At 41.0% G+C, this 14,108-nt stretch overlaps 1 protein-coding gene across 3 annotated transcripts in view; it reads left to right on the top strand.

The window, feature by feature from the left end:
* Positions 1–14,108, top strand: part of PLEKHG1 (pleckstrin homology and RhoGEF domain containing G1) — a 216,491-nt gene that overhangs the window by 55,660 nt on the left and 146,723 nt on the right. For 2 of the 3 annotated variants that reach the window (XM_013056735.1, XM_013056737.2), the window contains one exon: positions 570–627. The exons of the other annotated variant lie outside the window; for it this stretch is intronic. In XM_013056735.1, coding sequence (XP_012912189.1) covers positions 570–627 — 58 coding nt within the window. The remainder of the gene's footprint in view (positions 1–569; positions 628–14,108) is intronic. 3 annotated transcript variants of the gene reach the window in all.

Raw genomic sequence — 14,108 nt, 5'->3', positions numbered from 1 at the left:
CATTGAACTTAGTTTTTGTTTTTGTTTTTGTTTTGTTTTTGTTTTTGAGCACGAGAGAAAGCACACATGGAAGAGGGCCAAAGGGAGAGAGAGAGAGAGAGAGAATCCCAAGCAGGCTCCATGATCAGTGAGGAGCCCAACTCAGGGCTCAATCCCGTGACCCTGAGACTATAACCTGAGCTGAAATCAAGAGTTGGGCACTCAAATGACTGAGTCACCCAGGGGCTCCATGGTCATTGGACTTAGTTTTTAGTGCTATTGGAAGTTCACATCTTTTTTTGAACTTTGTGTGGATTTCAAGGGAAAGGGAAAATCAAGGATTGACCATCAGTAACTTTCCTAATACAATATCCTGTTTTTGTTTTTTATTTAAATTGTTATGATTATTGTTATAGGTCTGTTACAGACCAGTAGTATAGACGTGGCATTTTCCTCAGAAAATGCTGGCCTTTTTGCAGCCAGTGTTCCTTCTGGCACTGAGAATTAGCCCTGACGTGTCATCCATGTTCCACTGAAATAATTCTGGAAAAGTAATAAGAAGCAAGTTAATTTTTGTTTTTCTACTGCAGGTGAAGACAGACGTTGGGAGTCTTGAGTGCAGACACTGGAAAGGCTTCAACCGTAAAAGTGAGCTATTTTCTTTTTTTTCACTTGATCATGAAATATGTTAAAAGATTAATATAGTCATAACAGGTTTGTTAGGTTATTTTTGAATAAGTATCCCAAGGGCAAATTTTTCTTGCTTTTAACTATTTTGTGAGCCAGAATAACAAATATGGTAACCATAGGATGACATATAAAAGAAAATGCAAACTTTGAACATATATATAGATATATATACGTGAACAATAAAAATAAAGTGAGGAAGAGTAAGCCTCAGCGTGACCCAACTTGGAGTCCTTTCTTCCCATTGGCCCTCAGCTATTCATGAGTTGGACTTTTAGGTAATATTTTAAATGTTTTTTTATTGGCTAGAAAAGTACTTCTTGTCCTTTTAACTTCTAGTCTTTCTTCAAGATTTAAAGTCTCAATCTAATTTTATTGTGGTAGTATTTGAAAAACCACAGTGAATAATAAAAGGCAAAGGAAGAAAGGGACAAGCTTTTTTTTTTTTTAAGTCAAGGCAATTATTTCTCTTTGCTTCTTTCCTCAGTACTTGATCATCCTCTGACCATGTGATAAGCTGTTGGCCAAGATGTGGAATGTTGAGCTAATAATGCTCGAAAATATATCAAATGCTTACTAGAACCATAGGAAAGGTGAAGAAACTCAGTTGGTTAAGCATAAACATTATCAGTTTTTACTCATAAGTTTATACTTTAAAATTTATACCAGGCCTTTTTTTAACCAAATAGTTAAAAAAAAATAATTAAAAGCATCAGTGTAGCCACGGGTTAGAGTTTTGTTGCCTTTAACTAGCAAAATAATAATGCTTTATTGGAATCATAAATATTTGATACACTGCATTACTCTTCTTGATGTACTCATAGTTATTACAAGGACAAATGGTATTTTAATGGAGTAAAGATGACTTTGCTGTGTCAGAGTTCAGAATCCATTAATATTTTGTTAACTGGTAAAAACAGTGATTTTCTTGCTACAGATCTTCTTTGCTGGCAATAAAGTCCCAGAAGATCTTTCGCCTAAACTTATGATAGAATGCTGAGTAGCTTAAAAATCAAGAGCCTGATGGCACCTGGGTAGCTCAGTAGGTTAATTGTCCCTGACTCTTGACTTCAGCCAGGTCTTGTTCTTAGAGTTGTGAGTTCAAGCCCTGTGTTGGGCTCCATGCTGGCTGTGGAACTTACTTAAAAAAAAAAAAAAAAAAATTAGGAGTCTGTGGTCCTGAGCTGACTTACTCGTTAGGCACAGTGCCCAGGATCCATGATATTTTTAAAGGCCCATGAAAATGTTTTAATTTTGAGCGCCTGGGTGACTCAGTGGGTTAAAGCCTCTGCCTTCGGTGCAGGTCATGATCTCAGGGTCCTGGAATGGAGCCCCCCGCATCGGGCTCTCTACTCCATGGGGAGCCTGCTTCCCCCTCTCTCTCTGCCTGCCTCTCTGCCTACCTATGGTCTCTCTCTGTCAAATAAATAAATAAACTCTTAAATAAAAAAAAAGAAAGTGTTTTAATTTTAATTTATTTTAAAAGCAAGAGATAAGTGAATATGATAGTGAGTATATGATAATGGGGCTCAGCCTGGTTGATGGTTTTTTTTTTTATAACAATGCAGTCATAAAATGAAATTTTGGGTCTTTTGTAGTAAGGAAGGGTCCAGAGTGCCCACAAAAGTCTGAGTCACAGCCGGACACCCTCTATGTACATGACATTCAGTCATTTGAATGCTTTTTTTTTTCCTTGGAAGAGAAGTAATTATCAATTTTTTTTTTAGAAATGATGTGAATGAGCCCATGGAGTTGTCTAGTTATCAGAGAGAGACACCATTCTAGCTACAAAAAAAGAAGTGACATGTTGTGAGGTCGAGTAGCTGTGATTATTTGCACCATTTTTCTAGAGTAAAATAAATAATTTTTCCCTCAAGAGTTCCGTTGATATCTGTTTGCTTTGTAATAGGATACAGAAAAATAAGGGAAGGAAAAGCAAGACTTAGGCTTCTTTGGTCCATTTCAGACGAGCGTCTTTGCCGGGGGTGGGAGCTCTGGTGTGTGTTCATGAGTACAGGGCTCTCCCCGTCTCCTTGCTGTCGTGGGGGTCTAGAATTTTAGTTCTTCCCTAGTTGCTGATTTCTATTACTGAGTATACAACATTTTCAAATACCATGACATCTGGTTTTGTTTGTGTCTGAAGCCATGATCTGGTTCTGAAGAAAATATTTTTGTTAGCCTTCAACAGTACTGACTATATAGATTGCGTCCAGACTATCTTCTGAAAGTCACTTGTTGATTCAAAGTAAGTGTGTTGCATGTCTCAAGAACTTTTTTCAAACTAGGTATCCACTCAAAGATAAGCTCCCTGACACTTAGGACTTTGTCTGTTTGATCATTGCTATATACTCTAGAAAACGCCAGACATAAGAGAAGCTCAAATATTTGCTCAAAGAATGAAAGAGCTAATGTTCTCCTTTAGAAAAGCCATGTTGGACCTCAGAAGTATCCTGAAATTGCTTTGGTGTCTAATTGAGCTGCTAACCCTCCACTCCTCAGACTGGCAAGTGTCTAGACACGTACACAAACATGTACATAGCACATTAATATAAAATAGTAATCTACCAGACCGTCACCCGCTAACCGTAGGTAAGAGCTGTCCTCTCGAGATTAACAAGCCAGTATATGCCACTAGATGCCACTTAATCACATGAAGCTGGTTGAGTAAGAGAATCCTTGAGAAAGGTGCTCCTCTCCCCAGCTGTTGAAAGCATAAGTCTAGGGTTATAAACAGAAGGAATCAACCGACTCTAATTCATAGTACTTGGTTAGATGGTCCTAGTTTATTGAAAAATCAGAGGATTGAGGGGAGTGTGGGTCTATTTCACAGGGTTTGTTGACCGCAAGGAAACTGGAATGTGTTATTTTTCTGTTGATGTGACATGAGTGTGTGTGTCAAAGAGAGAGAGAAATTCAGTGTCAAGACTACATTTTAAAGTTACCCCCCCCCAAATATACGCATACACACACACAGCCACATGTACGTAACTTTTTTTCTGAATAAACTTGCCTCTGCATTTCGTTCTCTGCATTAGTTTCACCCGCCCTCTGATGCCAGTGTAGGAGGCAGAGCTGCTGTGAGGCACACCCCGGGTAAAGCCCAGGACAGGGGGTGGTTTTGGGTGGAGATACCAAAGACCTGACATGGGAGATCTCCCCTGCCGAGCTCGCCATTACCTAGCAATGCTGTGAGGGTGCCTTTGGGACCCGCTATGTGGTCGTGCTCTTCCCGGCTGGGTGAGCAGCTCTCCTGTCCAGCATCAGAACATTCTCCCTGCCCTCCTGGGAGGCATGCACATCAAGCCCAGGTCTGTAGCTGTTTCTGTAGGACCTCAGAAGTGTCGAGTCTTGAAGCTGAAGGCTTTCTAGGATTGAAATATCGGGCTTATTACCCCTAGGACCTACAAACAGTACAAGACAGGCATGCTCAGGGAGCGATTGGCTCTGCCTGGCCCTTCCATATCCTGCCTGTGTCCTTGCCACTGTGTACCCAAGGCCCGGTAAGTGTCTTACTCAGGGCCGATAGATTTGTCGGAAGGCAGCTGATAGAAGGGTCATCAGTGGCTGCAGCATAAATGATTCACATCGTGAGTATAGAACTTGTTGTCCTGAGCTAGACGGTGTTAATGATACACGCATCCGGCTCAACTCTTGGCACGTTGCTGGAGGACAGGGACTTAATGCAGTATGGGATCTTTAAAAAGCCACTGAGATGCTCTCCTTCCGTTTCTTCCATTGCAAAATCCCCTGAATCGGTGTCAGGAAAATGATTTTTTAATGCATAATCGAAGTTTAAATGTGTTATCGCTAAATATAGAGGTTACAAAAATATGGCACAAAATTACAGCACTCGGAAAGAGATACTGATGGACTCTGCCCACAGAGTGGGTACCTCTCCCCCATTAAAAAATATCTTCTATTGAAGAATTCTCAAGGTTGCTTGCATTAAAGTGTGAATGTGCTTCACACTACCAAACTAAAGATCTTCTTAAAGATCAAGCTTAAAGATCATCAAGGTGGGAAATTGTACGTTAGGCGTATTTTACCACAATCAAAAATGTAAAACTATTTTTTATAAAGTATCTCCAGGAGTTTGTGTAGTTTAAGCTGGTATAGAGATGAGACACCGTTTTAGGGGTGAGGGGAGGGTGGAGGAGGAAGACTTTCTCACTGTAGATCTTTCATTGGAGAGGGTGGAAGGTGTGAGAGGCTTCCCAAACATTCTCAAGAAAAAAAGGATATTAGTTTAAAAAAAAAGTACTTGTTTTCTCATGAAAGGATGACCTTTGGAATGAGGAACAAGTTCCTCTTCCTGGCATTGAGAATTAGGGGATTCTCGGGTCAGTATGACCTCGATTTTGTAGAATTATGGGAATAGGTTCCTGTCAAAAATGAGGAGGGGGTGGGAGGGCTCTGTGGTCAAGTAAGTTTGGGATTAAAGCAACGTTTATGAATTCCTTTTTCTGCAGAGCCTTTACCAGGCTTCCCTGAATCAGCTGTCTTCAACCAGGATGGGATGCAGGCAGGCTTTCTCAAACTTACTGAGGCATGGAATGTCTCCCCACAGCCCCCACCTGCCCTTAGGACTTTTAAATCTATTAATTGTGTTGTTCTGTGGAACATAATTTGGTAAATACATATGTAAAGTCAAGTATGGGAACACAAACACAGAAATCCGTTGTAGAAAGAAATACAGATGCAGGGCACCTGGATGGCTCAGTCAGTTAAGCATCTGTCTTCAGCTCAGGTCATGATCCCAGGGTCCTGAGATTGAGCCCCCCATGGGGCTCTCCACTCAGCGGGGAGCCTGCTTCTCCCTTCCTGCTCCCCTTGCTTGTGCTTTCTTGCTTTCTCTCTGTGTCTAACAAATAAATAAATAAAATCTTAAAAAAAAAAAAAAAAGAAAAGAAAAAGAAATATAGATGAACTGAAGTGATAACTGTGACCTGTCCGTGTGGGAGGAGCTAGGAGAGGGGACATTTCTGGAGTGCAAGGCCTGCACCACAGCTCTGTCCATGCCACCTGCCTATCCAGTAACTGAGCTAGACCTTCGGTGTGCTCAGTAGGGATCCCTCCTCACCTTCTCTCCCCTCAGAGTGACCTGAATGTCCCAAGCATAAAATTTGTGGGGCATCTTGAAGCATTTAGCCAACCACTGGCCCATGGTTCAGCAAAGATGGACATTCAGTCTTCTGAAAGTCTAATGTGGAACAAAGTTTCCTTAGATCTTTCAGTATTAAACGACCTCCAGTCTAATAAGATTTGATAGATCCTAAAAGACTCCTTATGTAACACATTGTTGGAAGTAGCATACAGTGACTTCGCCAAAGTTGTAAGTGATACCTTGCTGAAAGGGACCTGTGTCCTGGTGATCATTTCATGAATGAGTGCCTACTTTGTATGAAGACGCCACATATAAGATGATGAGCATTGTAAGGAGTGGCAAGGCAAGAAGACAAGCCTTCTTCCCTTGGAGAAGTTATAAAGTGAGACAGGGAAGGGAAGGCATGTCTAACAAATAATCTTTCTGTGAAGCATCATGTGATAAACACTGGTATCAGAGATGTTTTATACCCAAGAGGTTAGAAATGTGATCTGAAGAGACGTCCTTCCCTTATAAACATTCGTTTGTGTATGCTCTGTGCCTTTGAAAATGGTGCTTATTTGTTGTTGGTTGGGTATGAAGTTATTAATTAAAATTGTTTTCATTGTTATTCAGATCATCACGATTATCCCTTTTTTGCTCCTGGGCCTGTCATTTTCCGAGAGAGCCGTTCTAGAGTTCTTACTGTGTTAGTGGGTTGTTGGTTTTTCCTTTGAACTCTATCAGTTTTTCCTTTATATATTTCAAAGCTCTGCTTCGATATATTAAGCCTCCTAAGTTATTTACTTGTTGTATAGATAGGTGCAGGTCACTGTTGTATTTTAGAAGGCAAATAGACTGTCAGGTCCCCAAGAAGTCTGGGGTCACAGAAGATTATGGGAGGTTTCATGTTCTTAACATCTGCAGCCCAGGCCTGCCAGGGGCTTGCCTAGGGACCATCTAATAGGCACGAAAAAGCTGTCACATAAAATGTCAAAAGAACCAGATGCACTCAGTAGTGCCAGATCTGCTTTCAGCAGCTGGAGATAATGAATCCAGTGTCTGGAACAGACAACTCGTTTTTTAATTTGGGAACCTTGTAGAAGCACTGGGCCAGGCTCGCCTAGCGTAAGAAGTCAGTAAAAACAGAATTATCCACCATGACTGGCGGGAATCAAGGCCCGCATTCCTGGGGACTGCATGATGCCACTGGCATCCCTTTCACCTCGGCCTCCGCCCCTTTCATCCGGTCTCATTCCAGACCCCAGCCATCTCTACCGCAGCCGTGTTTTCCAAGATACACGCCCTGCTAGAAATGTGGGTTTTATTGTTCTTCCCCACTATGTCTTTCCCCACCATCTACGCCATCTGGAAAGCTTGTTCTGGAGGAAGATTACATTCATGATAAAGACTTTTGAAAGTGAAGCTGGGTATTAAAGCAGTTATTGTGTTTTAAAATTGAAAGACACGGAGTTGCAATTGATCTGAAGTCCTGCATTAAGTAGAGTATTTTCTTTTAATATACTTTGTCTCAAAAACAAAAAAAAAGTGGGATCTGGTTTCTTAAAACATTATAGCTTCATATATGTTCCTTTGATTTCTAAAGCATGGGCATTCAAAGAAAAACAGTTGAGCAAATTCACAGGCCCTCAGAAATGGAGTAGTAGAACAGCCAGGCTCTTGGGCAAATGACCGCCATGTCCTATTTCCTGCTTTCCTTGTTCTTCCTAAGCCCTCTGCCTTAGTTCTAACTCTTCTCTGGGTGTTTTCAATGGGGGAGTTCCCAGTCACCTTCCTAAAGCTAACTCCTAACTCCTACTTGAGGAAATAAAGATATTTTTGTGTAGGCTTTTCATTTGAAATGCATGTTCAATGCTTCTTTCCCTCCTTCTCCCCACTCCCCACCCCAAGCCCCCATATCTTTGGTCACCAAATCTCACAAAATTTACCTCACCATCTGTTCGTCCTTTCTTTCCCACTGCCACAGGCTTCATAAAGGAAAAAAAAGTGAACACTTGGCCATTTTCCACACGCGACACAGTGCATTTGACCCTTGAACAACATGGGTTTGAACTACATGGATCCACTTACACGCAGGTTTTTTTCAATAAGTACAGGACACCACTGTAAACATATTTGCCTTATGATTGTCTTAATAAGATTTTCTTTTCCCTAGCTCACCTTATTGTAAGAATAGGGCTTTTTGGCTCTTTCAGTGCTTCGTGCACCCTTTAATCCATGCCCCCATGACTTAACTGCATTAAAAAGCCTGAAGAAGGCTGTACTATATGAATACAGTATATAACATATGTACAAAATATGTGCTATTCAACAGTTTATGTTATCCATAAGGCTTCTGGGCAATAGTAGGCTATTGGTAGTTAAGTTTTGGGGGTAGTCAAAAGTGATAAGCCAATTTTAACAGCTTGGGGAGGGGGTCAGTGCCCTTACCACCCACATTGTTCAAGGGTCAACTGTGTATATTTTTTTCTTAATTCTTTTAGCCTTGTGCAAGTTATTATCATAAGTTGGACTTCACATGTTAGGAGACGGAAGCTCTCAGAAATTTAAGTCATTGCCCAAAGTCACAAATTTAGGAATTTTGGAAACAGGACAAATTGTAAATACCCTGATACAAGGCCAAGTCCAGTATCTTCTTGGCTGCTGTGAAATGTGAAATGCCACCCAACAGCCCAGCCATGCCATGTGCATCTGTGTTGCCACATCGGGGCAGAAGAACCAGATTCTCTTTCTCTCTCATTTTTCTGAACTGGCGAGCCTCCTACTCCTTCTACCTACCAGCCTGACCCCCTAACATGCTGGGTTAATTATGTCAGGTGTCTGGTCTAAAATTCACAATGACATGTTGCTTGCTCTGTAACATCTGACCTTTTTTTTTTTTTTTTCCCTTAAAAAGTCACCTTTCTAGAAAAATGTATTTTGTACCACCCAGAACTCTCTCTGCTCCTGGGAGTTGGTCTGCAAGAAACACAGAGGGCTCTGGATCAACAGGACCTGGGGGTATGTCTCTGCTCACCTCTTCCCTCAGACCTTGAGCAAGTGTTTTGCTATCCTTATCTGTAAAATCATGGCAATAAACTCACTTCAGTTTCATTGTGAGTCTAGAGAGTGCATGTTCAATGCCAACTGTAGTGAGAGCCTGGCGCTTGGCAGGCTCTCAAATAGAGCTGGAAGGTAGTAGCAGTAATACTATTATCTGGACCTTATCTATCCTTTTAAAATTCCTTCTCCTTTTTAAATTACTCTGACCTGATTTTATCTTTCCGCTCCTCAAAGCTACTATATGTATCAATTAGACTCTGAACAATGCATTTAGCAATTTTAATTATGTGACGCTGCTTTGTGATCTTAAAAATCTGTCTTGAAATGCCTTCTTGGGCATTTAATTCCTGCTCTAATGGACTGAGGTCATTCAAAGGCAGAACTAGGTCTTAACACGTGGTACATAGCCTGGTCCCTGACCTGTAACTATTCACAAACTTTTTTGATTCAAAATTAAGAAATTTCACATATATTCATAAGAAATCACTAAGCTGGGTTAGTTTTAAATACAGAGATATTTAAGAACAGGTCAATGCCTCTGTTTTACATGATGAACCCAAATTTCTTTGTCCGTAGCTCTGAATGTGAAGACGATCTCAGGATAAAGTTTAAAACTCTAAGCCATTTTACTATCTAATATTTCTGATAAAACTACCTTTTAAACCCTTAAAACCTGGATGTATGTGTGGTCATTTGTGTTTCTTGGAATAACTCCAAATTAGAAAATATTCTAGTTTTTCCCATAAATGTTATTTTCCAGGCTTAATCTTTTTTTCCCCTTAGGCACACCTCCACCTTTCTTCTTTCCCTCTTGAGTCCAGATCACTTTTTCTCCCCTCCCCCAACCAACCAGATTTTCCCTGGGGAAAGTCTAGTGGAAGGACCATTCTGTTCTTTATGCCTGAGGAGGAGTCTTAGAGATGAAAATCTGGTGGCCCTTTCAAACTGAAGGGACAGCTTGGTTAATTATGGGCTTTTCAGCATCACTGAATCACCTTAAATTCAGAGCAGGTTTTTACAACTCCATACTTTATCATTTTAACTGGAGGATTGGGGGCCCTTCTCTAGACAACATAAGGACTGGTGAAAGAAAAGTCATTTGAAACAAGACACGTGTTCCATCCTAACATCCCAGTGCCATTGCACAAAGACGATTTCCAAACAAGATATTTATTACTAATTTGAGTGATCTTTTGCCTACATAGAAAAAGTTATTTGTTGAAATATTTATTTAAGGTTGGGCGCCTGGGTGTCTCAGTCAGTTGGGCGGCCAACTCTTGGCTTCGGCTCAGGTCATGATCTTGGGATCCTGGGATGGAGCCCGCATCAGGCTCTGTGCTCAGTGTAGAGTCTGATTGAGATTCTCTTTCTCCCTCTCCCAACCCTTCCTTGCTCATGCTCTCGCATTCTCTCTCTCTCAAATAAATAAATACAATCTTTAAAAATATTTATTTTTTTAAGACCAAAAAAAAAAAAAGTCTCCTTGGTCTGCCAGGTCTAAAGTTGTAAAATTGAACAGTGTGAAATACTTTGGAAAAGCCCTCCTTGGGGAAATGGCCTTCTGCCGTCTTGGGTTGAGGAGTGGGGTAAAGAGTTGGAAACTACTCCCCCAGGGTAGAGGTGGGTCATCTCCTCAGAAGCCTGGCTTGGTGAGTGATTCCTTTTGTCTGTGCCCTTGGTCTCAATGGCTGCTTGTGAGGCGAAGCTGAGAAAGCCTCAGAGGGAACAGAGGCATGGACTGGCTCGCCCGCACCACTATCGGGATCTAGCAAGATCCCCCTCTTGGCAAAATGCCCTTTCCCAAAAGCTTTTCAAAATTTCTGAAGAACATTTGAACATTCAAGACTAGGATTCTTTAGGGAAAGACTGGGAACTAATAAGGATTCAGACTATGTATATACACAGCATGTTATATGCAAGCAGTCTTCAATTTAAGCCAGGGTTGTTTTCCACAAGTTCATTTGAAAAATATTTGGGAGTATATTTTGTCCTCATTAGACATAAAACTATGCCTAGGAAGTCCTCAAGCAGACAGAGCCTTGTTAACCCCTGCTGTTCCTGAAATGCAGTTAGGGCCATTTGGAGGACCATTTCCTGTTACCTATATTCTTCCCCACTGTTCCCACAGACAACTGAAAGTCCGGTATTTGTAGACACACCTCACCTCCAGGAGAACTTCTCACCTAGAGAATGTGGCATCCACATTTTGCACTAGGTCATGTATCTTGATATTAGAGTTTAGAGACAGGCATATGAGCTATAAAACCGTAGTGATACAGACATGAGTCATCGTGTATAAGAATGAATTAGGAGAGCTTCAATAACACATCAGAGCAAGAACAGGAACACATTACAGTTGTATAACACTTTACAGTTTTATGCATCTGCATTTTATTCCAATTTTAATTTTGAAACTCTAAGACCCAGGCATTCTCATTTATTCTGTAGCATGGGCTTAGGTGGAATGCATTGGAATGAGCAATAAGATAGGGTCTTGCATGCTGAGAGGGGAGTGAACAGATGGTGAGGAAGGTGCCTGTTTGAGCCTCATGGGGGGTACTGTACATATCATGGAAGAAGAAAGGAGAACCATACCTATCGGAAGAATATATCCCTGGGGATTTGCTTGTCATAGGTGATGCAAGGTTGAAGGAAAGAAGAAGAGAGAAGATAAAGAAATCTTTGCCTTTCCCTCCTCCTTTCAGTTTCTTGTCTTCCCAGTGTGGGTTACCCCCTGGCCTTGTAGGCATGTTCTTTCATAAAGACACAGATAACCTACAGTTGGATCCCACAATGAGGATTATTGTGTGTTAAAAAGCTTTTATGTGGCTTTTTGTATGGCTGGGACCCATATATACCGTTAGAACCTGGAACGCATTTTCTTGTAGAAATAAACAACCATTTACCAGGAGTCTTTTGGAACGTGCTCCCTTTTAAATTGGTTCTGCCTGTATGTGTACAGTTGAGTGAGTCTGAGGACAGAGTAGCAAAGCACTGGATTCTCATGGGAGATGGAGGGCTTCTCTCCTCTAGAACTCAGTGAGCTGGTCTACCACTTGGTTCACCTTGAGACCAGTCTCAACTATGTATTTCTTAGGCATAAAATACAATTTCAAAAGATTTCTGTGTGATTTTTTATGAACATGAGCTTTCCTATCTGAGAAACTTTAAACACTTAAACGAGATGATTATGATGCTCATGGGGTCACTTACGAGTACAAAAAACAGATGGTAAGAAGGTTTGTTGACATGACCAGCTGACCTGCTGTGAGATATTGAACACATTAATTTATTTTTCTTCCTCCGTGATCGTTCTTCTGACCACCTTGAAAGACAGCCAAGAAAACTTTTTTCTTCTAATTATTTCCAACCACTTCTCGGCAGCTCATTCAGACTTACAATTAAACAAATCTTCTCTGCTGTGGGAACACCAATTTAAACATCGAATGTTTGCATTTACATTGCAGAGAGAGGATTAATTCTCTCTCCTACCACCAGATTTTAGCCTGAAAGGCAAGTTATTTACTGTTGCTCACTCTTGTGTATGAGCAATTGTTGAGTAAATGGATTAAATACTATGGTATCTTGATTCAAGAAAATGTGTTTCCCAAGTGAGCCACTTAGAGGAAATGATGAGCACTATGTATTCTAGATTTATAACAAACTGACGACCTACCTTCTCAAGAATTTTGATGTTAGTAGATCAGTGTGTTCAGGGAGAAAATACAAGAGATATGTAAGGCATTTTCTTCCCTAACATTCAAAGCACATTCATATTTATTACATCTTCTGTCCCCTCACTATCTCCAAGGTTTCATATTTTCCCTGGTTTACTAGTTACATTGTTCTTTACCCCCATTTGTTTTTCACTTTATTAGATAAAACATTTTCAACTATGATGAAGACTCCAATTCAAATGTGCTAAAACAAAAAGAAATTACTAAACTATTCTTGTGGGAGGATGTCCTTTAAGGTTCATTGACTCAGTGACTTAGAAACTTTCTTGGCTTGCTGTCTTTCTTGGCTTCTTTCTCTGGCAAGTTCCCCTAAATGATCACAAAATGGCTGCTCTACACACATGGATTAGCAGATTCCCGTGTCCATCTGCACCAGGAGAAAGAGAGAGGTCTCTCCCTAGCCATGGAATACAAGTCCCTTCTTCTAATCTGATGAGGCCTCTTACATCTCAGAGAGGACTAACTTTACTACAAATGCCATGACCTGATTGACTTAGATTAATTGGAATCCACCAGTACAGCTGGGTATGGGATATGCTGCCCTTTTACCATGTGACTGTGAATAGAAGAGTTGAAGAAGTAGACACCACAACAAAACAAGGGGCTGTTGGGAAAGGACAAGTATAGAGTAGATGTTGGGTAAGCAACCTACAGTGCCCATGAAAGTGTGGCTGTTGAACTTAATTGTTGCACTCTTATTTTCTAAATAAAACTTCGTTCTGAGTATAATCTCTCAACCCCTGGCTCTTATCCCTTTGCAGACAATCCATTCTTCTATAAAGTTGAAGTTATTTTGTGGCACCTTGGGGAAAGGGGAGAATGTCTCCTATTATAAACAACGTTAGAAGATGTCTTCATCTTCTGGTCTTGAGTTGCTGAGGTCTCCATGACTAGAAGGTGCCCACAGTCCAGCCAACCACACTGTCCAGAACTGCTCACACACAGAAATCACATTGGGCCAACTGGTGCTTTGTTTTTTGGACCATGTGCCAGAGTCATACTATATTCTCTGCAGAATTGGAGATGTTTCCTGTGTCTCATGGAGTTTTATGTGAAAATTATTCTGTTAGAAAATACTGTCTGCTCTCTGTTCCTCTATCTTTAGGACTCAGAAGTAGACCATAGGGCCTGTTGGGCCTGAGGACAGGAGACCGATAACTGAGCTGCCAAGAGTGGTTTCTAGGCTTCTGGCTTGGACAGCTGGGTGGAACTAGGTTGCAAACAGGAGGGCAGGCTCCTTGTGCTATTCAGTGCCAAGGTTAAATCGGCCAGTGGAGGCAATTTCATTACCTATTTATCTCTTAAAATGTTATGTCCGTGGGAAAATGTGCTCCAGACTCCAGACTCTAAGTCTGGGCTCAGAATGATTTAGAATGCAATCTGTTTGTAGGTTGCAAGTTACTTAAATAAACTGTGGTCCTTTGTGCCACTGTCCCTGGGGGACAAAATTCCTCATTCTCCTCCTTTTCCAACAACATTAAGTCATTGGAAGAGAAAGTGGTAGGGGGGGAAAATGGAACTTTTTTCTGCCTGTGTCAAGGCTTTAATGATTTGATGTA

This window comes from Mustela putorius, unplaced genomic scaffold (genome assembly GCF_011764305.1).
Source record: "Mustela putorius furo isolate JIRA1106 unplaced genomic scaffold, ASM1176430v1.1 tig00000450_pilon_pilon_pilon, whole genome shotgun sequence".
Taxonomy (NCBI): Eukaryota; Metazoa; Chordata; class Mammalia; order Carnivora; family Mustelidae; genus Mustela; species Mustela putorius.
This window is presented reverse-complemented; position numbering and strand designations above follow the sequence as displayed.